This window comes from Neopsephotus bourkii, unplaced genomic scaffold (genome assembly GCF_033783945.1).
Source record: "Neopsephotus bourkii isolate Nb327-2 ecotype Australia unplaced genomic scaffold, CSIRO-AGI_Nbou_v1 NB_207, whole genome shotgun sequence".
Taxonomy (NCBI): Eukaryota; Metazoa; Chordata; class Aves; order Psittaciformes; family Psittacidae; genus Neopsephotus; species Neopsephotus bourkii.
This window is the reverse complement of record NW_026900719.1, coordinates 281677-294187: the sequence shown is the minus strand read 5'-3', so window position 1 is coordinate 294187 and position 12511 is coordinate 281677. Positions and strand designations below refer to the sequence as shown.

The 12511-nt window shown below is 40.7% G+C and overlaps 1 protein-coding gene across 10 annotated transcripts in view; it reads left to right on the top strand.

The window, feature by feature from the left end:
* The window catches only part of EPB41L4B (erythrocyte membrane protein band 4.1 like 4B), a 173114-nt gene that overhangs the window by 43646 nt on the left and 116957 nt on the right, over positions 1 to 12511 (top strand). For 9 of the 10 annotated variants that reach the window (XR_009724039.1, XR_009724038.1, XM_061344294.1 and 6 more), the window contains exon 2: positions 8599 to 8703. The exons of the other annotated variant lie outside the window; for it this stretch is intronic. Coding sequence is in view for 7 of the 9 variants with exons in the window: in XM_061344294.1 (XP_061200278.1) it covers positions 8599 to 8703 (105 nt within the window). In the remaining 2 variants the exon portion in view is untranslated. The remainder of the gene's footprint in view (positions 1 to 8598; positions 8704 to 12511) is intronic. 10 annotated transcript variants of the gene reach the window in all.

The following is a 12511-nucleotide window of genomic DNA, read 5'->3' as shown; positions in this document are numbered from 1 at the left end:
AAGCAGGGATGCGTGAACTGGCAAAAAAACCCTTATACTCACCCTTCAAATCTCATCTGACTTTCTTGAATGTTTTAAGTAGTGCCGTACATATGACATCTTTCCAACAGCTTATTAGGCATGGGTTTGGGCTCTTTCATTGTTGTTCTGCTTGTAAGGTAATGCCTTCTTGCTATATTTTCTGTGTATTCTTTATGATGCTGTGCTGCTCTTCCAGTCTTCAATTCACCTCAATGAGTTTGTACTCTAAGAGTAATTAGAAATGTTTTTTTCATTCCGATTGCAGAGCTTGAAAATAGCTTATTGTTCTTCCCCACCCTTCATTCTTCTTTTTATATATATTCATAAGTGTCTGCCTTTACATAGCAGACAGAAAGCTTAGGCTAACACAAGAGACTTGGCTAATGTCATGCTAGCATGGTAATGATATCTTGATCTGACTAGAAACCCAGTGCCATTTGGGTTTATGCAGTGCTTTGGCTGGTACATACAAAATACGGTGATCTATTTATTCTTGTTCAGGTTTCTCTTCCCTGCCAGTTCTATAGACTTTCTACCTTCAATCCTTGCTGTTCCGTGAAAAGAGGCAGAGGTGCCACTTGTCTTTTGCAATCATTAATCGCTATTTCCAGCTTCTTCTAGCAGGGAGTAAACACCAATTCTTGCCAGTAATTGATGGAGACATGAGAGTTCAAGTGCTGTTCGGAAATGCTGCTGTGCAGCAATAGTGAGGTTTATTATACCCAGTGTTTGGTGATTACTTCTTTTTCTTATAACTATGATAATTTCTCTGTGCAAATTCTCATTGTCATCTTAGTTGCAGAAACCTAGCTCGCTTGCTTTATGTACCACTCACAGAGACAATGTGCTTAAATGGTACAGGTTCCCCTGTCTCCTTGATGGGATGTGACTGGTAAGAGTCCTAGTATTTAAGAATTATTTTTATCATAAGCTTTGAGAGTGGCTTGGTTTGTTGGTTGGGGAGGTTTTTTGCTTTGGAGTTTTGTCAGTTTTTGAGGGGTTCTTTAATTTTGCTTATAGGCTTCTTTGCTCAGGAAATCACAGTTTAGGGACTTGACAAAAATGACTGGCAGTGAAATGTTTATGCTTTCAAGGTTATAATAAGTAAATGCCATTCAGTGGATTTTTTTTTTGTCTTCTGATGAATGCCTGAGGGTTTGGTGCTGTGTGTGTTTGGCATTTTCTGTTGTTTGGGGTTTTTTTACAGGGGGAGGTTAAGGCGATTTTTTTTCTCTCATTTTTAGCTAATTTCTCAAAAGGGTTAGAATGAATTTTGTTCTCCTTCAGCTAAAAGTTCATATGCATCATCAGTTGCATTTTCTTCTGGGCACGTTCAGGAATGCTGCTTGCTTCTGTGGTCTGTGCTACATTTAAACATAATTTGCATGCAGTAGCAGGCTCTGAAGCAATCGTTATTTGAACAGTGTCACATTTTCAAGGGAGCTTGGAGCTAGAACTGAAAACTTGAGTCAATGGTTGACTGGTAAGAACCTAACATCTTTCCATAGCTTGAGCAAGTTAGCCAGCCTCATAAAAGTATGATATGTTAAGAAATAACTTGCTTTTCTTTCAGTCTAAACACTGAATTTATTTTATATTGAAATAAAGCAATATTTGCCTAATTTCAAGAAATGCAGCTGTCTCCAGAGTATTATGAATCTGTTCATTAGGTCCCCTGGGAGGAGGGTGGAATAGGCACCAACATCATGGCTAGTTTGCAGAGAGCCGTGTGTCCTCTGCAAAGTGTCATCTCTGGATGGAGGCATGAAAACTGGAACTTGAAAAGTGTTACCGTCTTCAACAGTGCTGGGATGGGCAACATGGTTTTCAGTGCAGCTTTTGTAAGCCCAGCCATGGCCTCAAATACACGTAATTGGCTGAAGCTGTTAGATATCATAGCAACTGTGATGTATAATATGCATCTCTTTTTAATTGTGCTGACTCTAATGTGCCTACAAGAGTCATGATCCAAAGGATGATTTCACTGTAACCATATACCCCCTAATGACTAAGCTTAGAGGGTGCAGAGTGGTGTCTGTACCACCCTCTTCCCAAGGGTCCTAATGAACAGATTTATAAGAATATAAAATTCTGTTGCATTTTTTGTGCTTAAAATTCTGCAAATGCTGTTTTATTTCAGTATAGATGGCTGTGTTTGAGAAACTGACTAGAAGAAAGCAAGTTAAAGAATTGAAGCATCATAGAAATGTTTTGGCTTGGAAGGGGCTTTAAAGATCATCTAGTTCCAACACTGCTCCATGGGCAGGGGTGCCTCACACTAGACCATGTCACCCAAGATTCTCTCCATACCTGGCCTTGAACCCTGCCAGGTATGGGATGTCCGCAACTTCTCTGGGCAACCTCTGCCAGTGCCTTACCACCCTCATAGTGAAGAACTTCTTCCTAATATCTAGCCTAAATCTACCCTCCTTCAGTTTAGAGCAATTCCCCCTTGTCCTGTCACTCCATGCCCTTGTAAAAAGTCCCTCTCTGGATTTCTTGTAGGCCTCCTTTAGGTACTAGAAGGCTGCTGTAAGTTCTCCCCAGTGCCTTTTCTTCTCTAGGCTGAACAGCCCCAACTCTCTCAGGCTGTCTCCGCAGAAGAGGTGCTCAAGCCCCCTGGTCATCTTGGTGGCTTCCACTGGACTTGATAGAGCAGGTCCACATCCTTCTTGTGTTGGGGGCCCCAGAACTGAATGCAGTATTGCAGGTGGAGTCTCACCAGAGAGGAGCAGACGGGAAAAAGCACCTCCGTCAACCTGCTGGTCGTGCTTCTTTTGGTGCAGCCCAGGATACAGTTGGCTTTTTGGGCTGTGAGCACACACGGCTGGCTCAGGTTGAGCTTCTCATCAGCCACCTTTGACAAGTCCTTCTCCTCAGGGCTGCTCTTAAGCCATTTGTGCTTGGGATTGCCCCAGCCCAGGTGCACTTGGCCTTGTTGAGCTTTATGAGGTTCTCAAGTGTGTCAAGGTCCCTCTGGATGGCATCCCTTCCTTCCAGTTTGTCGAGTGCACCACACAGCTTGGTGTCATCAGCAAACTTGCTGAGGGTGCACTCAATCCCTCTGTCTGTGTCACTGACAAAGATGTTGAACAGGATCAGCCCCAACACTGACCCCTGAGGGGACACCACTCATTACTGGTCTCCAACCAGATACCAAGCCACTGACAACAGCACTTTGGGTGAACCATCCAGCCAGTTTCTTGTCCACAGAGTGATCCATCCATCAAATCCATGTCTCTCCAGTTCAGAGACAAGGATGTCTCATAGACAGTGTCAAATGCCTTGCCCAAGTCCAGGTAGATGACATCAGTTGCTCTTCCTTTATCCACCAACTCTGTCACCCTGCCATGGAAGGCCACCAAATTTTTCAGTAAGGGCATGATTTGCCCTTAGTGAAGCCATGTTGGCTGTCACTGATCACCTGCTTATTTTCCACATGCCTTAGAGTAGTTTTCAGGACATGTTCCATGATCTTGCCAGGCACTGAGGGAAGACTGACCACCCTGTAGCTCCCTGCATCTTCCTTTTTCCATTTTTAAGGTATGGAGGTTTCCCTTCTTCCAGTCAGTGGGGACTCCACCAGACTGCCACAGCTTCTCAAATACAATGGATAGTGCCTTAGCCACTTCATCTGCCAGTTCTGTGAGGACCATGAGTGCATCTCATGAGGTCCCCTGGACTTGTGTACCTTCATGTTCCTGATATGTTCTCAAACATCATCTTTTATAGGAGGTGATTCTTCATTCTCCCAGTCCCTGCCTTTGCCCTGTGGCTGGAGCAATGCGGCTGGAGCACTTGCTGCTGAAGACCAAGGCAAAAAAGTTGAGTACCTCAGAAAGGACAGCTGGTAACAAGCACCAGGAGTCCAGACTAGTTAGGAGCCCAAGTGGCTTTAATCATGTTTAGCCTGTAGTATGTCTGAAATGCTGGGAAACAACTTTGCCAGTGACTCTTAAAAAGCAAAGCAAATTCTTGCTACTAAGCAATATGGCCAGTACATAAAGCCTTGGTTACAGGTTTGAAAAATGGGTTAATAACAGTTCAGGTTTAAGAGGACTGAGCAGAATATACTTAGCTACCATGTTCCAGGAAATGCCTGGGAGAGGAAATGCTGATGTGTCAGAGCAGTTGTGGAGCAGAGAATCACTAGCTACAAATGCTCCTTTAGTAACTTACTAGAAGCTAAAACCTGGTGTTTGTGACCATGAGATTATAGCAGCCCACTCTGAAAAAATATTTTATGTATTGCAGAATACATGATCCTGTGTTTTCTTTAGAAAAAGAATCTAAAGCTACGCTACCTACTCATTCCTGCTGCTGTTCCCTGTTCAGTTTGGGACACATTACAGTTAGTCGGCTTTCACCTTTTTCTTGGCAGTAGTTTATTTTCCTTTCTTTTTTTGCTGTCGTTTGTGAACTTGCAGGCTATTTCATGTACCTCCTGGTGTATTTGACAGGTTGTTTTAACAAGCACAACTTCACCTGTTTCTGAAATCTGCTAGTAGTTAGTTTGTAATCCTGTGACCTCAGCTCTCTAGTATGACTTGATAAATACAGCCACTCCACTTGGGTTCACGTAATGCACTGTGCTTGGTTGCCACATATACTTCCGTTTGGGGAAGATGTGCGGAGAAGCTCTCCAGCTTTGCTGTGTGCTCTTTAAGAGTGGTCAATAGCATTCTTGCACTCTAGCTGCTCTAAAATGGGACATTTCTGCCTTGTATGTCTCCTTTTCATGCCCTTTGGCAAAAAAGCTTTCAAACAACTCTGGAATAGCTAAAATCAACAATGATCCGCCTGTTTAGACAGAGCCAGTTGGTATAAGATGTCCCTGGCTAATGAATTTGCCCTTTCCTTCATGCCCACCAAAAGCATGCTAAAACCTGTTGCCTATTCACATGTCAAGTCTGGAAGAGTTTCTGATCAGAGAAGTTAATCTTTGTTTTGTCAGGTTTTAGCTGACAAGAATTTCCACAGATTCCCTGAGACTGGAAGTCTTTGACAGCTAAAAATTTAGCCCACTTGAAATGTGGGCCATGCAGCTGTCACTGTGACTCTGCGTGGTGCTTTATACTGATGCCGATTTGAGCCCTTGTAGGAAGACCCAGCAATAAGTTCTCCTTAAATGTAAGGATTTTCTTTGATGCTTCATGGTCCCAAAGAAAATACGATGGGGAAAGGGTGAGGGGAGGGGTATTTAAGAAGGGTTTCCAGGTTACAGAGTGAAGGAAACTAGCACTACTGTCAGGCAGTACAGGGTGACTGACATGAAACACCTTTTCTTAGATTACAAATAGATTGAATACAAGAAGTTATGTTGGTGTCCTCAACATAAAAAGGACATGGATCTGCTGGAACAAGTCCAGAGGAGGGCTACAAGGATGATCAGGGGACTGGAGGACCTTCCATATGAAGATTGGCTGAGAAAGTTGGGGCTGTTCAGCCTGGAGAAAAGAAGGCTGCGTGGAGACCTCATAGCAGCTTTCCAGTATCTGAAGGGGGCCTATAGGGATGCTGAGGAGGGACTCTTCATTAGGGACTGTAGTGATAGGACAAGGGGTAATGGGATAAAACTTAAACAGGGGAAGTTTAGATTGGATATAAGGAGGAAATTCTTTCCTGTTAGGGTGGTGAGGCACTGGAATAGGTTGTCCAGGGAGGTTGTGAATGCTTCATCCTAGGCAGTGTTCAAGGCCAGGTTGGATGAGGCCTTGGGTAATATGGTTTAGAGCGAGGTGTCCCTGCCCATGGCAGGGAGTTGGAACTTAATATCTTAAGGTCCTTTCCAACACTAACTATTCTATGATTCTATGTTTTTTACTGTGAGGGTGGTGAGGCACTGGAACAGGTTGCCCAGAGAAGTAGACGTATATTGTTTGTTGCCATCTACTCCCTTTTTTTAATATCTAAGTTACACTTGTCTTTTTCATCTGACAGTTCTGAACCATCTGTCTACCAAGGTACGACTGTAAAAATGTTTAAAGTTGGGTATTTTCAGCTGTCTCTTCAAAAAATGTGCACAATTTGAAGGTCTGTAGAGAAACTGATTTTTTTAAGTTCCAACAGATTAGACCTACTCAGAAAATTTTCTTGTATAAAATCAGTTTCACATTCTTGATACGGTACCAGGTTTTGAAAGAGGAAGCATTTTTTTATCTTCTTTGTTATCTAGAAGGAGGGTAGGAGGAAAAGACCGTGAAGATCAGAAGTTTCTTATAATAAGGGCATTTTTCCTATTAGAGACCACTTTTATTCATGCATTTGCAATTCCTGAGCAAAAACCCTTCTATTTTGCCTATACCAGTTATATTAAGTGCAGTTATATAGCATTTAATTCGATGCACAGGTACCAAGTTATCATTTTGCAATTTGACTCCCTAGCTTGTCACACAGTGAAGAGGCAGAATGAAGGAGAACAGGTCATCCCTTACTGTTAGTAGAGGAAGGTGTCACTTTTATCTCCCCTTTTAGTGTAACATTTCAAAGAAAGTTTTTTGTCAGCATTTTGCTGGCTGTAGGAGCTTTATCGTCTAAGCAGTATGAGCTGCTGGGAAAGCTCACTTAGGAACAAGTTAAATGTTATAATCTCCTGTAAACTATGTAGGTAATACTGCATTTTATGGCCTAGCCGTGTCGTACAGAGCTATTCTCTGTGTAACACACATGTTGAACATTAACTATTATTTGGGTACAGAAGGTGGAGTGTGCTGTTTCTGGTTTCTGTTGGGGGTGTGGCAGTCGAAGATAAACATACTGATAGTTAATGCCATAAAGCAAGCAACCAGAAGTAGAGAGATCATAGGGCATCAAATCAGTTGTTCCTAGTTTTATGAATTTCTCATGTCTTGCTGTTTCTTTTTTGTTGCTTTGAAGGGTTTTCTCCTCATTTGAGGAGAATGAGTTTAAATTCTGTTGTGTTTTGGTATGGCTTCTTTTAACAAGTGGTGAATTGACTGTGTATCAGAAAATGTGTTCTGGACACTTTTTAGCAAACTTTGGTTTATAGCAGTTATTGTACATCTAAAGATGATTTCTTAGGAAGCTATTGCTATAAGGAGCTGTTGTAGTCGCAGTTCCTTTAAGAATGTCTGTTGCTTGCCTCTTGCCCTCCCAGATCAATCAAGCAGTACCTTACAATGATAAATTAGTGATTGATTTAAGTTTTTTTGCAGCTTGTTTTAATGGAGCCTCTAATACTGCTCCTGAAATTTGGTAAGATTTGACTTCTATGCTTCTGCTTTGTTAGTTTAAAACAAACAAGCAAACAAAAAACCCAAACAAAACCCCACCAAAACCCCTCAAAATTTGATATGTACAACTAAGCTTGCTTGGTCTTTTTTGAAAAACAGAGTAAGATTAAACTCTTCATCTTGCCTTTGCTGAAGAAGACAGATCTTACACAGCTTGGAGTCCTGGATAACAGTTCTGCATCTTATGATTGATGCTGCTTTTATGCAGAAGACCAAACTAATGGAACTGAATGCTGTTCAGTTCTTCAGCTGAAATCAATGAATTTTGCTGCATTTTGGGATGAAGTGTGTATGCCTAATATGTTACAGCTTTAAAAAAAAAACAACCTCAAAGGTGTATGAGGGACAGGAGGCACAAAAGTGTTTCCAGATCTGTACTTTCCTGTATAAAATATGTCTGTAGCTTTGGTTTCTTTACTGAGATTTATCATTATCTCATGTATGTTTAGGGGGTTTTGTGCTCAGGAACTTGAAAACTTCCTTCCCTAAGTAACTCAACAGGGTTTGCATTAAAACTTGTTTTGTTATTCCCTCTTAATCCTACCCACCTGTAACCTCCAAGCTTTGCCTCTTCTAGTGGTTGAAGCTGAAGCACTGGGTATCTAAATTCTTGACTTAACCTCAGAACAATTATACAGGCCAATACAGGCTACCTTTAGGATCAGCTAACTTTTCTACTAGTACTGTAGCCCATGATTGGGGTTAGTTTTGTTTCCATGCCTGTATGTTTCAGATGGCATGGCAAGTAACAATTATCGACTTCTTTCTTTTTTCCTTTTTTGTTTCTCCGTTTAAAGGTTGTAACAGTTATTACAGTTAGGAACACTACTGAAAGATTCTTATCAAATTCCATTAATTTTCCTCAAAGTGCTGCTCAGGTATTCAAGCTGTCCATAATTTATGTTGCAGCTGGAGTGGCGTTGTGGCACTGCATGGCTGCAGATTTCGGGCAGATGTCAAACAAGCTTTTCCTGGAGAATTTGGCTTTCTGAGGTTTAAAATGCAGGCTCTGTGACTTACAGGATATAAGCCTTTCTTTTCTCTCCAGTACTTTTGAGTTACAGTGAGCTTTGACAGTTTTCTTTGAGAGTGACGTCTAATGCTGTTGGAATAGCTGCAGATAGGAACCATGTGTCACTGTGTCTTTCTTGAAGAAAATAAATGTCAACACAATTCTTTAGAATAATTAGTAATTCTATTTAGATATTGTTTTCTATTGTACATCTCCTCTTCCCCATTTGAACTTAAACCCAAACAAACAAACAAACCCACACCTACTGACAAAAAAAACAAACAAAACCAAAACCTTTGTTTTCTGTTACAGAAAAATGCAAAAGGACAGGAGTTGTTTGACCAGATTGTATATCATTTGGACCTTGTGGAAACTGATTACTTTGGCCTACAATTCATGGATGCTTCCCAGGTTACAGTGAGTATAACTTGGTTATTTTTGTGTCTGTGGTAGGTTATGTTGCCTATTATAAATGTTTCACTGGTGCTGTTGCATGCAGAGATGTAGGCATTAGGGGACATACTGCTGAAACAGCTGATGCCGTGTTTGGTTCTTGCACATAAAGCCAGATCCCCTAAATGAGTCATGTGGCACTTTATATGATATGTACATGACATGATTGCACATGACATGATCGCACATGGCATGATTGCACATAAGTGAAAAAACAATAATTATGGGTAAAGAAAAATGTTTTATGTTTAGTAGGCTTATGATATTAAAAATGGTTTACATCACTCTTGAAAGCAAGGGTTTCTTGTAACTCTTATCTTTGCTGTTCCATATAGAGATTATTTTAATTTGTAGAGTTTAGTTTCATTTAGTTGTATTTGAAATAGAGAAAATGTTTCCTTCTTTTCCCCTGTCCAGTGACCTCCAGCATCTACAGGTTAAATGAGGAAAAGAAAGGACTGTATTTACAGATGCAGGTAGATAGATATATTAGAAAGATAAGGTTGAAAGACTGCAACCTTGTGGTTAAACTTTATTTCTGTATATTTAATCTTTTCCTTTCTTCTCCTTATGTGCTGAGGTATTGATATGACAGCAACCTGGGTTGTGAGCAAAGAATATGCAGACTTGAAAAATAAGCTTTTGCCTTTAGGTTATCTGGTCAGTAAATAATTTGTTCCATAAAGCAACAGGTGACAGATGTATTTAGTGCTATTAGAATAAGATAGTCAGAAAATATAGCCACTATATTGACATCTTGTTGAATGTAGGTAGGTTCTACCTTTATAATCTCAGAATTCTCAGCTTTATTCTCTAGCAAGCTTGGGGCAATGTGATCAGGTCAGATCAGTGTTTTTTCAGCTTGCGTGACCATCTGATTTACTAATGACTTTGGACAAGTCTTCTGTTTGTTGTTTAAATATAACAATTTGCCTATTGAGAAAGGGAATCTGTGCTTTTGGGAAAAACCAGTATTACCTATTTAAACATTATCCTGATATCCCAGTTAATTTAAGGGTATGTGCTTACCACTGGAAACTGATGTTTGTAGTATGTCCATAATGGGATTGGGGTTTTTAGGTGGATAGTCTGTATGTTGCTGATAAAATTTATTACATAAATTGTGTCTTTTTTTGATGGACCAGATAACAAAAGACATAGCCAATAGAGCAGAGCTTCCGCAGAATAGCAAAATGGGATTATATTATTACTGATTGTCAAACCACTTAAAACTTGATAGCTAGGAGAAGTTACGTAGCAAGGAGTTCTGTAATGTTTTGAAAGAAGGGAAGCAGAAAGGGAGAGTGAAGCATCCTTTCCTAGCACGAAAGAGGGCACATGAGAAGCAGAAGACCTGGCTGAGGTAGCAGAGAATGCTCTTTTTCTTCTATATTTGCAAAACTGAAGGGCTCTTTTGAATAGTAAGAGATGAAGCAGAGATGTGAGCAAGTATGTTTTCCGTAGGTAGTTGTATTCCTGGTGTTCAGGGCAAAATGTGCCTTTGTGTGGAAGTGTTTTAGCTTTGTATCCTATTTCTTTCCTCTTCATTGGGTGGGGAGTAAAGCGTTGTGTCTACAGTTACAAGAGGGATAAGTGCCATGAACAGCATCTGGGGGTGCTACAAAGGCCAATGATGGTTGGACAGCTTTAATAGCAGGGTTATGGCTACCTGGATTAAGAAGAGTGTTTAGGGCAGAGTTCTTCACCTCCACTGGAGTGTGAGGCTGAAAACTCTCATTTTGGTTTGGGGTTTTTTGTCTGCCTCAAGCTGGTCAGAAAGTAGAGCTTCAAGAGCTTTAAGGCACAGGCTTTTATGTTCCCCAGCACCCTGTGCAAAAAAAGGTTCCATAATTTAATATCCTTTCTTGGTCTGTTTTGAACTTGTGATCTACTCATTTCATTTGCGTAGCTGTTAATATACAGCTTCTGTGTGCTTCTGCTTAGTGCCAGCGCAGCCACAAAGTGGACTGGGAGGTTAAAGTACAGTAAACTCTGAGGCTCTGAGCCTTTCTCTTTGATATGTTTTGTTGAGTGCTAAACATATTTAGGCCCCCATTATAAATAAGAGGGCAGAAAGTAGTCTTTGAATAGTGGAAATTACTTCTGTGTTCTTCCAGGCCAGCAGCCTTTGAGTGTGCTGTTTCCTGCAGTCCTGTAACTTTGTCAGAGATGGGACAAGCAGTGTTGATACCTGTGATTTAGAACAACAACAAAAAAATCATTATTAGAGGTGATCTGTTTCAAAAAAGAAAAAACTTTGAATGGCTTCTTTTGAATACCCCCAAAAAAGCTTTTCAGTACACCCAAAAACCATAAAGTTGTGAAAAGCAGGATTTCAGCAGCAAGGCAGAAAATGCTGTACAGCCTAATTCAGTGAACTCTGCAGCAGTTTGTATCTAGTGCTCTTTGAAGATATCCATGAATAGAAGAATGTAGACAGTCATCAAGCAGTTATTCCACAGCAAAGCTTTGTGTACTGTTGTATTTTAAGTTATCTGATATTAACTCCAGAAGTAGAAATACTCCGGGTGACATGGATTGTTAAGTATTATTACTGTGCAGAAGAATTGATCTAGTAGAAAACCTTTATTCTAAAAAGCAACACAGATATATTGCCTGCTGATGTTCAGCTTCTTGACTGATCACAATTTATAGGTTATAGTGAGGGATAAAACTGTACTGTAGTCACATTATAATAGCTTTGGACCAACTCTTTTTTTCTAACAGACTCAGACAAAACTGAGACTTGGTGCTCTGCAGCTGTTCTAGTGGTGGTTCTTTCACTGTTTGCATCATTTTTAAGAATTTCTATTTTTGTGTATGTTTTATAATATCCATAATATAGTAGTACAGTGAGAACCAGAGTCCTGGATGTTTCAGCAGATATTGATTGGGTCACGATCTTGTAGGGGCTTGGTGCTTCATGACTGTGTCTGCTGCATCTGAATTTTCTTTTAAGGCTCACTGTCATTCAGATCAAGAGTTTTTCATGTGGTTGCTTTTGATACTGCTGCTGTGACTTCTTAAGGGTGTGAGGGATATGGAAAAAGGTGCAACTCAAACCAGTCAGCCTTAGTGTGATATCTGGGAGTCTTTCTGCTTATGTACTGCTTAATATTGTAACAACAAGGGCTCATTAGGCAGAACAAAATAGGGACAAGCGTCGCTGTTCAATACATTGAATGTTGGGAGAAAGCGATACTGGTTAATATTTTGATAATGCAAACAATTTCCTTTTCTGCTCCTAGTAGAAATACCCAATTTCCCCATGAAAAAAACCATGACATTCATCTGTGATTCTGTTTCCCCTCCCTAAATCTCTCTAGTTCCTCTGGATGATGAGCTTTTTGGGACCGTGGTTGTTGCAGGACCTGTGTCTGTGGGTTGTAGCCTAGAACAACAAATACCAGTCACAGCTGGAGGGTCCCAAGAGCTGTACACGTAACAATATCCTGTGGTACTCGGTGCTTCCGTTACTAATAGTGGTAGTGATATGAAATGCCAGTTCAGTAACTGGACAGAGGCAACGTGCTTGCCTCCACAGCAATGCAGAACACATGATCAGTGACTCCTTCCAGCTGTGGCTGTCCAAGGATGTATTGCAGTTTAGGAACATGCGGTGAGAGACTCCAATACACTAAGAATTCCCAGAGCATCTCCGGGTTTTCATCTTTCAGTAGCACCTGCTATTTCAGGGGGGTTGGAGACTATTTCTCTGGCACAGACTTTAGAAGCAGTTGTGCAAGGCAGGTGGTTGCAATATTGTCTCAGT